At 42.3% G+C, this 13,796-nt stretch overlaps 1 protein-coding gene across 1 annotated transcript; it reads right to left on the bottom strand.

Annotated features, from left to right (window-relative positions):
- Positions 1 to 5,086: 5,086 nt before the first annotated feature.
- On the bottom strand, positions 5,087 to 9,149 carry LOC125543548 (syntaxin-22-like). Its single transcript, XM_048706923.1, has 7 exons — positions 8,731 to 9,149; positions 8,060 to 8,153; positions 7,171 to 7,310; positions 6,052 to 6,126; positions 5,656 to 5,813; positions 5,438 to 5,538; positions 5,087 to 5,355 (listed from the first exon to the last, which is right to left on the bottom strand). Exons 1-7 carry the CDS (start codon positions 8,928 to 8,930, stop codon positions 5,290 to 5,292), a joined length of 834 nt encoding a protein of 277 aa, XP_048562880.1. The 5' UTR covers positions 8,931 to 9,149; the 3' UTR covers positions 5,087 to 5,289.
- Positions 9,150 to 13,796: the final 4,647 nt, after the last annotated feature.

Raw genomic sequence — 13,796 nt, 5'->3', positions numbered from 1 at the left:
CGGCGGTGCAGAGAAGGGGAACGACTCGATCCGGTCAAAGCAGAGGCAGTCGGCTCGCGTTCTTTAGCGTAGAGGAAGCAGCGGAGGCGGGAGGAGCTCCTGGCGCAGTCGTAGGGGACGGGAAGGGCAGTGGCCACGGGATCGACGAGGGCCATGGCGATGACGGCGTTGGGCACGTCCAGAACAGGACGAGGGAGTAAGGAGAGGGACGAATGGATGTTAGGGTTTGCAGGGGGGTCGACGGCGACCTAATAGGCGCCGGGGAGCGGCGGATGGCTGCAGCGTGGAGGATCCGGCCATGGACGCGCGGGCAACAGCCACGGCGCCATGGATGAATAGGGATTGAAGATAATGGTGAGATGGGCTGGGCTGGGTACTGCTCATGGTGGGCTAAAGTGTACAGGAGACGAATTTAGTTTTTATCCCTTTTCTGTCAATTACTTTCTTTTATTTCTGTTGCATTTTAAAAGATAACAAAACATTTATTTTGCCCATGATATCTGGCAAATAAATCAAAGGCAATATCATGGAGTGGATGGCAACGTTTGGGGACATTTGGAGAACTTTAAACATTTTTAGGAAAAGAAAAGGTCAAGTAAATTACTGTTGATCCACTTAAATATTTCCCAGGGGCATTTTGAGAATTCAAAAGAGGCTGGTTCCAACGTGAAAATGGTCAGGGGAATTTATAGGACAATGTGAACATTTTTGTTTTACTGTTTGAAGAAATAAATATTTGACTTGCAATACAAATTTGAATTTGACTTGAATTTTAATCAAGTGGAAATTTGGCAAGGTAAACATGGTGACATGGCAACCATCGGGGGGAGATTACTGTAGCATGATTCTCGGGGTGTTACAGACAGCACCCAAGCACCGGTCCACCCACATACCAAATTATCAAAGTACCGAACACGAATCATATGAACGTGATGAAAACTAGCTTGACGATATTCCCATGTGTCCTCGGGAGCGATTTACATCATATAAGAGTTTGTCCAGGCTTGTCCTTTGCTACAAAAAGGATTAGGCCACCTTTCTGCACTTTATTTACTTTTGTTACTTGTTACTCGTTACAAATTATCCTATCACAAAACTATCTGTTACCTATTATTTCAGTGCTTGCAGAGAATACCTTGCTGAAAACCGCTTATCATTTCCTTCTTCTCCTCATTGGGTTCGACACTCTTACTTATCGAAAGGACTACGATAGATCCCCTACACTTGTGGGTCATCAGGGGGCACCACACACGGCTAAGACAACTGTCAACTTGTGTGTTCTGGGGTGTCCCCCTGCCCCCGTATACAAAGGAGCAAGGGAAAGGCCGGCCGGCCCTCATGGGGCGCGCCCCAAGTAGGATTCCTACTAGGAATCCTATTCCTAGTAGGTTTCCAACAAGGGAAGAGAGGGGGAAGGAAGGAGAGGGAGAGAGGGAGAAGGAAAGGGGGGGCCCTTCCCTAGTCCAATTCGGACCTAAGGGGGAGGGGCGCGCGGCCTGCCCTAGCCGCCCCCCTCTCTCTCTCTCCACTAAGGCCCATGAGGCCCATTAGTTTCCCCGGGGGATTCCGGTAACCCTACGGCACTCCGGTTTTATCCGAAACTTCTCTGGAACATTTTCGATGTCCGAATATAGTTGTCCAATATATCAATCTTTATGTCTCGACCATTTCGAGACTCTTCATCATGTCCGTGATCACATCCGGGACTCCAAACTACCTTCGGTATATCAAAACACATAAACTCATAATACCGATCGTCGTCGAACGTTAAGCATGCGGACCCTACGGGTTCAAGAACTATGTAGACATGACCAAGACTCACTTCCGGTCAATAACCAATAGCGGAACCTGGATTCTCATATTGGTTCCTACATATTCTACGAAGATCTTTATCGGTCAAATCGCATAACAACATACATTGTTCCTTTTGTCATTGGTATGTTACTTGCCCGAGATTCGATCGTCGGTATCTCAATACCTAGTTCAATCTCGTTACCGGCAAGTATCTTTACTCGTTCCGTAATCATCATCCCGTAACTAACTCATTAGTCACATTGCTTGCAAGGCTTATAGTGATGTGCATTACCGAGAGGGCCCAGAGATACCTCTCTGATACACGAAGTGACAAATCCTAATCTTGATCTATGCCAACTCAACAAACACCATCGGAGACACCTGTAGAGCATCTTTATAATCACCCAGTTACGTTGTGACGTTTGATAGCACACTAAGTGTTCCTCCGGCATTCGGGAGTTGCATAATCTCATAGTTATAGGAACATGTATAAGTCATGAAGAAAGCAATAGTAATAAACTAAACGATCATAGTGCTAAGCTAACGGGTGGGTCTTGTCTATCACATCATTCTCTAATGATGTGATCTCGTTCATCAAATAACAACACATGTCTATGATCAGGAAACATAACCATCTTTGATTAATGAGCTAGTCAAGTAGAGGCATACTAGGGACACTTTGTTTGTCTATGTATTCACACATGTACTAAGTTTCCGGTTAATACAATTCTACCATGAATAATAAACATTTATCATGATATAAGGAAATATAAATAACAACTTTATTATTGCCTCTAGGGCATATTTCGTTCAGTTACACCACAAGAAGTCGGCGCTCCTAATCAAGATGGATATTGCGAGGGCTTTCGATTCGTTCTCCTCGGAGTACATCCTCAAGTTGCTGAAAAACTAGGGTTTAGTGTCTACTAGCAGGATTCGATCGCCATGATGTTGTCATCCTCCTCATTTGCGTTCCTTCTTAATAAATCTCCTGGTGCACGGATTGCACACTGCTGCGGGCTGAGGCAGAGTGACCTACAGTTGTCCCTGTTGTTTCATTCTTGTCATTGATCCACTGCATGGCCTCATCGCTAAGGCTACGAACTCGGGCACGGGGCATCCTGCCACCCTTGCTAGGAAGAGATGTCAAGTTGCACGTCAGTTTGTACACAGACAACGCCGACATATTTGCCAACCCGATCCGTAAAGAGATCGACACCCTCTTGGAAATCTTGCAGCTCTTCGGCCAGGCCTCAGGCCTATGCATCAATCCGTCAAAATCTTCAATGGCCCCAATCAGATGCAACGAAATCAACTTGACCGAGATCCTCTTGAATTTTGGTGGCACCATTGTCGCATTCCTAGTCAAAATACATGGGGCTGCGAATTTCAATTTCTAGGATGCGCCTGTTGTAGTTGCAGTTCATCCTTCATCACATCAAGGCACGACTGGAGGAATGGAAGGGCAAGCTCATGTATGTTGCTGGCAGAAGGGTGCTGGTGCGGTGCGTGCTGAGCGTGATCCCCACCTTTGCTCTCACCGCGCTCCACACCCAAAAGAAGTAGTTCAAGGAGATCGACAAGGCGTGGCACCTTTTCCTTTGGCCCAAGAAAAGGAGCTTACTTAGGGCAGTTGCAAGGTGAACTGGCATAAGGTGTGCACGCCGGTGGATTGTGGCGGGCTAGGGGTGCACGACGTGGATAGATTTAGCAGAGCTCTGTGCCTGCGCTGGATGTGGCTCACATTGAATAACCCTGAGCGGGTGTGGTCTGGATTGGTGCTACCTTGTGACACTGCCGATCAAGAATTGATCACCTTTGCAGCTTTGGTCACTTTGGGCAATGGCAAAACCACTTCCTTCTGGCACTGCTGTTGGATGGGCTCAACGAGCCTTGCGAAGCTCTTCCCCAAATTGTACAAAAGCTCTCGGCGAAAGAAGAGAACGACCGCGTCTGCACTGCTCAACGACACCTGGACTGATGACATGCGTCATCATGCAAATGAGGATCTGGTTGATGAATTCATCGTCCTCTGGAGAGCTATTTGCATGGCAAACACTAACCTCTCACCAAACATGTCGAATTCCATCAGTTGGAAGTTCTATTCATCGGGTGAATATATTGCAAGATCGGCCTATCTCATGCAATTCCATGGTTCGACGACATTGAATTTCAAGCAACTGTTTTGGTCGGCCTAAGCATCGGGGAAGGTGAAGATGTTCAATTGGCTACTAATGCAGGACCGTTTGTGGTGCAACGATAGATTAAACGGCAAACACTAACCTCTAACGATCGCACCAAACATGTCAGATTCCATCAGTTGGAAGTTCTATTCATCAGGTGAATGTATTGCAAGATTGGCCTATCTCATGCAATTCTATGGTTCGAAGACATTGAATTTCAAGCAATTGTTTTGATCGGACTAGGCATCAAGAAAGGCGAAAATGTTCACTTGGCTACTCATACAGGACCATTTGTGGTGCAATGATATATTACAACGAAGTGGCTGGCAAAATGGATACTTCCGCCCCATGTCGTCAGCTCGAGTCCTCTCTTCACCTATTCTATAATTGTCCTGTTGCAAGAGAAATATGGCGAAAGGTCTCTTGATGTCTGGGCTGCTTCTCCCTCAACATTGTTGATTGGGGAGAGGCCAACTGCTCTGCCGACCAAGCTCGCATTGTGATCACCAAGGCCCATGTCCGGGACAAAAGCATATTAAGACAATGTTGATCGTGGTCACCTGGAAAATCAGACAGGAGAGAAATGCCCGACAATGAGATTTGGCGCCTAGCCGGCGCGCGCTATTTAGAGACCGAACTAGGATGAGAAATTAGCTTGCCAGCATTTTTATTTTCTAGCTTTCCAATGTGATATCTTTATCACACACCATGTCTTTTTCACCCCTCTTCTACTCTTTTTTTTTTGACATCTCACCCCTGTTCTACTTAATATATGAAGGGATGCTGAAGCTCTCAAAAAACACGGTATAAATCCAACCTTCTTGAGTTGCGGCTAATTCTGTGTCTAGTACAGCCGCATGCGAGGGGCTCCAGTTCCCAACCCTAGCCGCTGCCGCCAAGGGTCACCTCCATGTTACATCCATTTCTTCAACAAGTATGGACAGAGTATTAGATTTAAGACACCCTATGGAGGTCCTTCAAAAAAAGATACCCTATGGAGGTCTTTTTTAAAAAAAATAACCTTCGCGTTCTCACACCACTCACTCAGAGATGTACTACATCACAGATGCTAACAAGGCAAGCACATAAGAAACACAGCACTACCAAAGTCAAACGAAGCGAGTATACTCGATTACTTATGTAAACCATGCATTCCAGACACACACACCATCATCACATACACCACCATAGCACAACCTCCAGGAGGAGACCTGGATATATTCCTGACTGACTGCACAGCAAAATAAAATTATGAAGCAATTTGAGCGCTAAGCATGAGCAGATTTTGGAGCACAATGTGCCATCCAAATTGCTAGGCTGCAAGGACTATTATCACTATGAGCAGCACCACCCCAAAAATAACCATCAACAGGCATATCTGCAAAAGGGAAATCAGAGGGGCACAGTTAGAGAACAGATATGGAGAATCTTAAAACCAAAGTGTGGATTACTGAATATACCAGAGAAGAGTTCGACTTCTGGGTTTTAGCAGCTTTTGAAAGCTGGCCTTTTGCTTGTGCAGTCGCAGCAACAGAATTGTCGATATGAGTGTCAATGTCATCTGCAGTACAAGGAGAAATAATACAATCAGATAATGGTGGGAAAGTAAACAGTATTGCCCTTCAACATATGAATTGGGTATCGTCTCATCTGTCAGCTGAAAAAAGGTATCACAGACCGATCATTGCTCCTTGATCATGAACTAGCACAGCAAGATCTTTGAAGATCTCATTTACTTCAGTGATTTGGTGTTGAATCTCCTGTATTCCCTGGTCCCTTTCCTCGATGATGGCCTCGTTGAACACAATCTCATTATCCAAGAAGACTAACTCTTGTCTATGGTACAATCAAAAAGGTTAAAGTTAGTGGCTTACTCGAGACATTAAATCATTAAGATTAAGAGTAGCTTATAAACACACAAAGGTTCAAGTTCTTGACAATAAAAAAACACTTCTTGTGCATAAAGTCACCGAGATATGTCTGCCAAGTTTACAACAAGAATACGAAGCCCAGACGGATACAAGATAATTAGATCAATGAAACACGCCATATATGAATAATATTATCAGCTTACCTTCTTGATTCTAGAAGCTGAGTGCGCTGCTCAGCCAACTTATCAGCACCGTTATTCGTCTCGGTTGAGTTATAGCTGCAAAGAATTATTAATCCTAGATCAGACCTTTGGTGGCAACAATACAGAAAGAACTCGAGTAACATTTTTAGTAAGAGAAAACAATCTCCAGAACTCGAGTAATATTTTTAGTAAGAGAAAACAATCTCCAGAACTCGAGTAACATTTTTAGTAAGAGAAAACAATCCCCAACAGAAACATTCATACATGTTGTCTCTATCTGGAGAAAAAACAAAAATTGAAAAGCTGAGAGTAGACTATCACACTACATGCAGCAGCGCACATAGATTCTCAGGTGGGCAGTTACAGACATTAAGAAAGTAGGAGTAATTGAAACATAGTAAAAGAATTCCTGTATACTATTTAAGAATGGTTATAAATTACTGAAGTATAGAAGCCCAAACATACAAAAATATGATGATGAGAAACTTTGCTGTAACCAGACAAAGACTGTTCGATGGTTGTTTATTATGTGAAGCTAAGAGAACTAATATGGAAAGACACATGACTACAAAGCAATTCCTATGCTACAGTATATCAGCATGTCAATGGAAAAGCATGCAAATAAGATCAAGAATGCATGTTCATCCTATAAATGCGCCAGAACAAACTTTAGGTTCACCCCATGGATGTATAGTCCTCTACTGTTGCATAATTTTTAATACAATTTGTAGTCCTCTGCTGAGGCATACAAGCACTGAAGAGAGCTAAATGGTAAAAAAATATTGAAATGTAAGGAGTGTCATGTCACAGTAGTTGGACAACAAACCGTAAACTCCTAAAGGGGCATCAATTGCAGTTCACTTTCCAAAATGTCTGATTGTAATGGGCATTATTATTTTTATTAGGCTGTCTTATTAGCAAAGGGAGACATATCTAACAAAAAAATGACACATAAACTGGAATTGAACAGACTATTTTAGCATATGAGGTTAACATACTACCTAGAAGAGAGTATACAGTGTGTCAATAACTATAATAAGTCCCCCATTGTTTGAAAGCGAAAAAAGAAACAAGATAATGCATAGAGCTAAAAGGTAGAGCATCTGAGTAGAATATTACCTCTGTGGTAGACCTGTTTGAGTAATAAAAGGAGCATATGCAGCTTCTCTCTCTACTGCTAATCGTTGAGCTTTCTGAAACTCTTTTAGGACTGCTTGGAAATCCTTTGCTAGCTTCGCATCAGCAATCTTTTTGGTAGGCTGTAGTTTAAAACATGGTCGGAATCACATTGTGTAGAAAATTAACCAGAAGCACATATGAAAGAGCAAATACATCCAAAATAATAAAGCCACAGAGGAATGAAGATGCAAAGATGGAAAACAAATATCAAGTGGAACGCCATGTATAAGAAATTTGGTTACCACATTTGATCTTTATATTCATGATTCCAGGAATTACTGGCAAATTTTGTCATGAAGGGTATGCCACCACGCTAAAAACAATCATGACCACAAATGTCAAGAATGAAGGAAAACCTCATTAGTTATCTGCCAAAGGAGCCTAATTTCTTAGCATGTTAGTACAAGACAACTAATATTTGAATACCAAATTATATTTGAGGATTCCTGTCATGAATTGGACAGGTTAATTACCATAACTAAACTCCAAAAGCAAAATTGCTTTCCTATGTACTTGCGAAGTGCAAACAGCAAAATAAATTACAGTTCCAGGTTCTGTTTAAGGGACAACATTACAACAGAAGAGATAGTAAGAATCAGCAAGAAAAATATGTATTCATTTATTCAAGTTTCTATTATTAATGAACAAAAAATAACATCCAAGCTGAAGTAGTATATGAACTAAGAAAAGATGTAAAATCTACATGGTATCACTCATTTCCATGCTCGGACAAAAGGAGAGAAAACAGTACATAAATGCTTCTAAGTTGTAACAATAAAGGAAATATCAAACAGAAATATGTAAGTAGAAAAAAGGGATAGACACATACGGTGGCTTCAAGACGATGATCCGCCTCACTAGCTTGCTTAAGCTTTTCCGATGTATCCTTCACCAGTTGTGTTATGTGTGCTCGTGTCTTATGTCTGCGAGCAACAGAACTGATAGTTAGATGGCCTATCGTAGCAATTTGAACAAGAAATTAAATGCTACCAAAGAAGGTTAATCGAACGTTTAGTAGTAAAGTTAAACATATTAAGGGCTATAACACGGCATGACCAAGTTATAAATGATATAAATCACATCAATTTCAGAAGAAAGAGAGCTAAAACATTTCATTTGGTGTCACTGATGATGGGTCAATTCATGTATAGCACATACGGCCTCACCCGGTGATTCGCCCAATTAACCTACACGCGAAGGTTCAGCGAAGGGATGGGCAACTTGACGCCCTGCGCAGTAGGCGTAAAAAAACGTGTTGCAATAAGCCCTAGGCAATCTCTTCTCTGACATAAAAGATAGTGATTGTTCGCACACATCCACCAAACAAACATAGCCTAAATCGGGATCAGAAATCGAGCCGAGGAATTCTCCTCCAATCCCGCGCACGCTTCCGAAATCGTCACAGCGCCCAACCCGGGATTGCCAAATTCATCCCTCAGTCGAACCAAAACGGTCCTGGAAACGAGGGGAGGGGGTAGGTAGGGTAAAACGGCGACTCACATCCTGTCGCGGAGGTCGGGCGTGTCCTTGGGCGTGCCGAGCGTGTTGACGAGGCGCTGGAAGGTGGCGACCGCCGTGTTGATCTGGAAGACGCCCGACGCGACGGCCTGCGACGAGCCGGCGCCGGCCCCCGCCGCCCGGCCGTTCCTCCGCGGCGTCCCGCGGACGCCGTTCCCGGCCTCCAGGTCCTGGAAGCTCATCCCGCCCCCCGCGAATCGACCGATCGGCGGCCGGCTATCGGCGACTCGACGAAATTCCGGGGAGGATTTTTGTGGAGGAAGAGGTCGCGGCCGGCCGAGAAGGGGGATTTGGGGCTGGCCTGCTCCGGTGTCACGGTTTGGTTTGGTTTCGTCTCGTGGAGTTTAATTGGAGATTCCGGGATACGTACACACTCGTGGGGTAGAGGGAGCCAAGGGAGGTAATTATGCTGTGCTGGTGTTGGGGCCAGGCCAGGTCGGGAGGGAGCTGTGGTTTTGTCGGGGCGCGTTCGCGGCGTGATTCGCACACGGTCGCACACGCCGGCTAGAGGAGCGGGCAGGGCTAAATTTCGTGTATTGAGCCTTTCCTGAAACCTATTTAAGATTTGACTCTAGTTTAAAAAAAATTGAAATCTAACTTTTTGCTACCGCCAGTGACCATGCGGTAAGGTATAACAACGTACCGTCAAGGTCCCTGGCGGTAGGGTTGCATGCCCTACCGCCAAAAACCTCCTAAGTATTGAACACAGTGCATGCTTGTGCCTACCGCCAAGCACCTTAGTGGTAGGGTTGTGCAGGCTACCGCCAGCCTGGTTGACGGTAGCGATGTTTCCTACCACCAAAGTCCCTGGCGGTAGACTGTTAGACCCTACCGTCATGGACTCTGACAGTAGCAAACGGGTCAGATCTCAAAAAAATTCAAACTAGGGTCAAATTTCGAATAGGTTTCGAAAAAGGGCCAAAACACGAAAATTTGCCGCGGGTAGGTGTGGCGATAAACGGGTCGCGGTTAACTAATTTTTTTTAGCAGACGCTCGTTATGAGATCGAACATCGTTGAAAGTTTGAAATAAATTCAGAAACATGTGTATATCAGTGTCAAGTCTAGAATTTAAACTCTGATGGACTAGTTCCACCACAAAAAACCTAACCATCTGAGCTGCCCTCAATTCACGTGATGAATTAATTATTATTATTATATATGTTAACAATTGTCTCCGAATTTATGTTTTACTCAAATTGTTAGACGCACATGATTAAACAGTACAACATCTAGCAAAAAATAGAAAACAAAGCTAAACGGATCCTTTTCTTTTGCAAACGGATCCTTTTCTTTTGGAAAAGCTAGTTGGCAAACGTCAAATTTTTTGCTCCTCCCAGTGAACGCATTGGTTGTTGTTGGATGTGTCGGGCAGACTTGATGAGCGGTTGCTTGCCACCTTAGTTGTTGAAACTCCACTGCAACACAAAAGTTGCACTGACGCGTCCTATTTAAACACATCCTACCCATTGCATTGGCTAGTGCCTCAAGCTTCATCCAAGAGACTCGGGATCAAATCCAGGTTCCTCTTTTTTTCTACCAAGCGGCAGAATATGAATTATTTTTTTGTTTAGATACATGACAACTTTTTTAATTTTCACACGTCAAGTTGTTTTGTACACATCGAATTTTTTTAGAAACTTTCTCTCTTAATCCCATGGCAAATTCATAATATTTTTTGTCTTCTAAGCATGGCAGTTTTAGGGTCTTTTTTGTAATGCTCCCATGGCAAGCCTTGAGAATTTTTGTAACTTATTCACGTCAAATTTATTATTAGGAGCATGGCCTTTTAATTATAAAGAGCATGACAATTTTTAATTTTAAGAGCATGGCATGTTTATTTATTTATTATCATGGCAAAATCATGTGTGTGATTTTTATGTTTTTGAAAATGAAAAATATAAAGCATGCCAAATTATGTATTTTTAACACTCAATTTCTGTGAGCTCTATTTTTCTTAATAACATGGCAAGTTATAAACTGATTGTAGTAAAACTTCTGTGGAAACTTTTCTTATAAATTAGAGGATGGCAATTGTAAATCTATGTTTTTCTCTGTCTTTTTTTATAAGTACAAAATTGTTTTTTCTATCGATGGCAATTTTTTATATAAAAATCAGCTAAATGGGCCTCTGGCCAACCGGGAGGGGGTTGAGGTCGAGCTAGACCCCCACTGGAACGAACGCTCGAGTTTTTTTTTGAGAGGGAAAATAGTTGCTCTTTTATTCGTGGTTCATGTCTTCTGCAACCTCGGAGCGAACACACTCCGGGGGTACATGAAGCCAAGTTTTATAAAGAGAATTACAGCAACCCTCCCTAGCTAGGACATGTGCTACTTTATTTGCACTCCTACGCACCCAGACCACACGATGCTCTTGAAGTTCTCGAAGCAGGTTTTTGATTTGGTGGACTAGGTGTCCGGTGTGAGAGAAATATTTGTTTCGTTTGCTGGTTCAATCCTTCCCCAAGTGAACAAATCATTTTCTAGGGGCGACCGCCAGGTATTAGGGTCCTTTTCTTTTAAGTTGAGATCCCTCTTTTAACTATCCGTTGTTAGGAAGAAATGGGACCTCTCAGTGAATAAACGTGGATATCGCCTCACGAAGTCTTGGGATTCAAACTTGGGTGGGCGAATTCAACGGCCTAAAATTCTGCCACTGAACATTATAGTTCAGTTCATGCATCCAGGGAAATAAGAGATGAATAGATTTATGACATCATTTAGGGTCAATTGGATTGAATTGTTTTGTCTTATAAGATCTTAATTTATAAGAAAAACTTTGAAATAATATTAACATATGTAGGAACGTTGGAAGGATTTTAAAATTAGCTTTGAGTCTTTGACCTCATCGAAACTAATTTGTATGTTGTACATGAGCCTGATTATCTTCCCGTTTCAACAAGCTCACGTGAAACACTAAGAAGTTGTATTTGTATATTCAAGCAGTTTTCTCCTAATGTGATTCCACATGATCATCAGAAAAATCATACAGTCTCTTTATGGGAAAATTTTGTTTTTGCCATTCTAGTTTTTGCCTAGTTTGCTTATGCCACTCTAGAATTTGACATATCACTTTTGCCACTCTTATTTTTGGATAATACATCACAAATGCCATTTCGTGGCAAAAGCAATAACTTCTCATTTCACTTTTGCCACTCTTACATTTTGACAATGTATCACAATTGCCACTCTAAAATTATTGCTTTTGCCACACAATGGCAATTGTGATGTATTGTCAAAAACTAAAAAGTGGCAAAAGTGAAATGTCAAATTTTAGAGTGGCATAAGTAAACTAGGCAAAAACTAGAATGGCAAAAACAAAGTTTTTCCTTTCTTTATTCCCAGGTTTTAGAACCATATTTTCCAAACTTAAGGTCGTGTTTGGCGATGTGATGAATCACAATAATCGCGTCTCATAAATAGATTGTACATGTATTATCATTTAGTTAGTTGCTTCCACATAATTATAAATGAAAGAGAAAACACAAATTGTGCCTTATATACCCGGAAAGTAGAACGGATATATCACTCAGTTGTGATAAAAAAAAGATGTTATTAAGTTCGTGTTTTTAGAATGTAGTCATTATAATATGTGTGAACATGGTTCATAAATTTTCGCAAAAAATATTCGGTACAACAACTATAAGTGTAGGGGTGATTAAGGAGGATACTACGTTTGCTTCAACCACTGGTGGATAATTATAAGAAATTTAAAAAATAGATATCCTGGGTAAAAAAATCTTAATCAACTCGTGCTTATATTGACATATATTTAAACATAGAAAATAAAAAATCCCACTTTTACAAAATAATGTAAGGTATTAATTAGGAGACAATAAATAATATTAAGAGTTCATAAACCATGCAAGGAGATTTAATTTTTGCCTCCAAATGTTGGATGCATACTTCTATCAAAATCGATCAAAAGGGACGATTTGGACCAATGGTACACCAATCAAGTCGTATTTTTCCTCACAAAAAAGAAAGAAAGAATCAAGTCGTGTTTTATGTTCAAACAGATGTACAATAACTTGTACTCCCTCTGTCATGTAATACTATAGTATCTACGGAGTATATCATAGGACAGAGAAAGTAATGTTAACAAGTGAGCTAATATTAGAGTATAATCGTTTAGTAGCTTCATACTAAATTATTTTTCATTTGGTTTATTAATCGCTTTGGAGCAAGCAGCTATGATATCCTGCTACGGATTTGTAGTAGTAGTAGTAGCTTGGTTTGATGAGCAATCCACCGATGGGACAGACGGCAGCGGCGACGTGGGGGCGAAGAAAGTGGAGCTTGCCGTCGAGAAGTTCAGCTGTGAACGGCACGGCGACCGAGTATAACAATACAGTACGAGACCGGATTTGGCGTCGTGCCTTCTTTTACGGACCTTTTCTTTCCACCGTCGACTGGGTTTTCTCGTATGGCGTCGCTTGCCCAGCTGGTCTCCGTCGCATGGACCGGTGAATGGTGATGGTGGGCAGCAAGCAAGTGGCCCCTCTCGAGCTCTCCAGAACCTTTATTAGCTCTGTCGGCGTGCCGAGCAACCTTTTTTTTTTAGCATCAGTACAGACACAAGCGCTCATATACACGCGCATACACCCATCCTTATGAACGCACACACGCACACCCTACCCCTATGAGCATCTCCGAGAGACTGAGCCGGCATATCATCTTAAGATTTACGAAGTCACCGTAGGCGCCTCGCGTCTCCTCCCACTAAAAGCGCATCGCCGAAAATCCTGAAATAAATCCAGAAATAATGCGAGCACCAGGATTTGAACCCTGGTGGGTTGGAGATACCACTGTCCACCTAACCAACTCAACCACAGGTCATGATGCCGTTTTTCCTGAGGCTTAATTCTCGTGATTAACTACTCTGCAGCTTTTTTTAAAAAAACGGAGGTAAAAGATTTGCCTCATCTATTAATTAAGATAAGAAGAGAGTTTGTTACAGAAGTCACTCTTACACGGCATGAGTGATTACTCGCATAAAATAATAGCCCCTAATTTCTTTGCACCGGCAGTGACCCAAAGGTTTGCCTC

Source organism: Triticum urartu, chromosome 3, assembly GCF_003073215.2.
Source record: "Triticum urartu cultivar G1812 chromosome 3, Tu2.1, whole genome shotgun sequence".
In the NCBI taxonomy this organism is placed as follows: Eukaryota; Viridiplantae; Streptophyta; class Magnoliopsida; order Poales; family Poaceae; genus Triticum; species Triticum urartu.
Note: the sequence above shows the minus strand (reverse complement) of the source record. Positions and strands in the feature narration are given on the sequence as shown.

Coding starts and splice junctions, on each gene's coding strand:
- LOC125543548 (XM_048706923.1), bottom strand. CDS start 8,930: ATGAGCTTCCAGGACCTGGAGGCCGGGAACGGCGTCCGCGGGACGCCG. Junction 5,814..6,051: donor CAGCTTCTAGAATCAAGAAG/GTAAGCTGATAA, acceptor ATTGTACCATAG/ACAAGAGTTAGTCTTCTTGG. Junction 5,356..5,437: donor AGAAGTCGAACTCTTCTCTG/GTATATTCAGTA, acceptor TCCCTTTTGCAG/ATATGCCTGTTGATGGTTAT.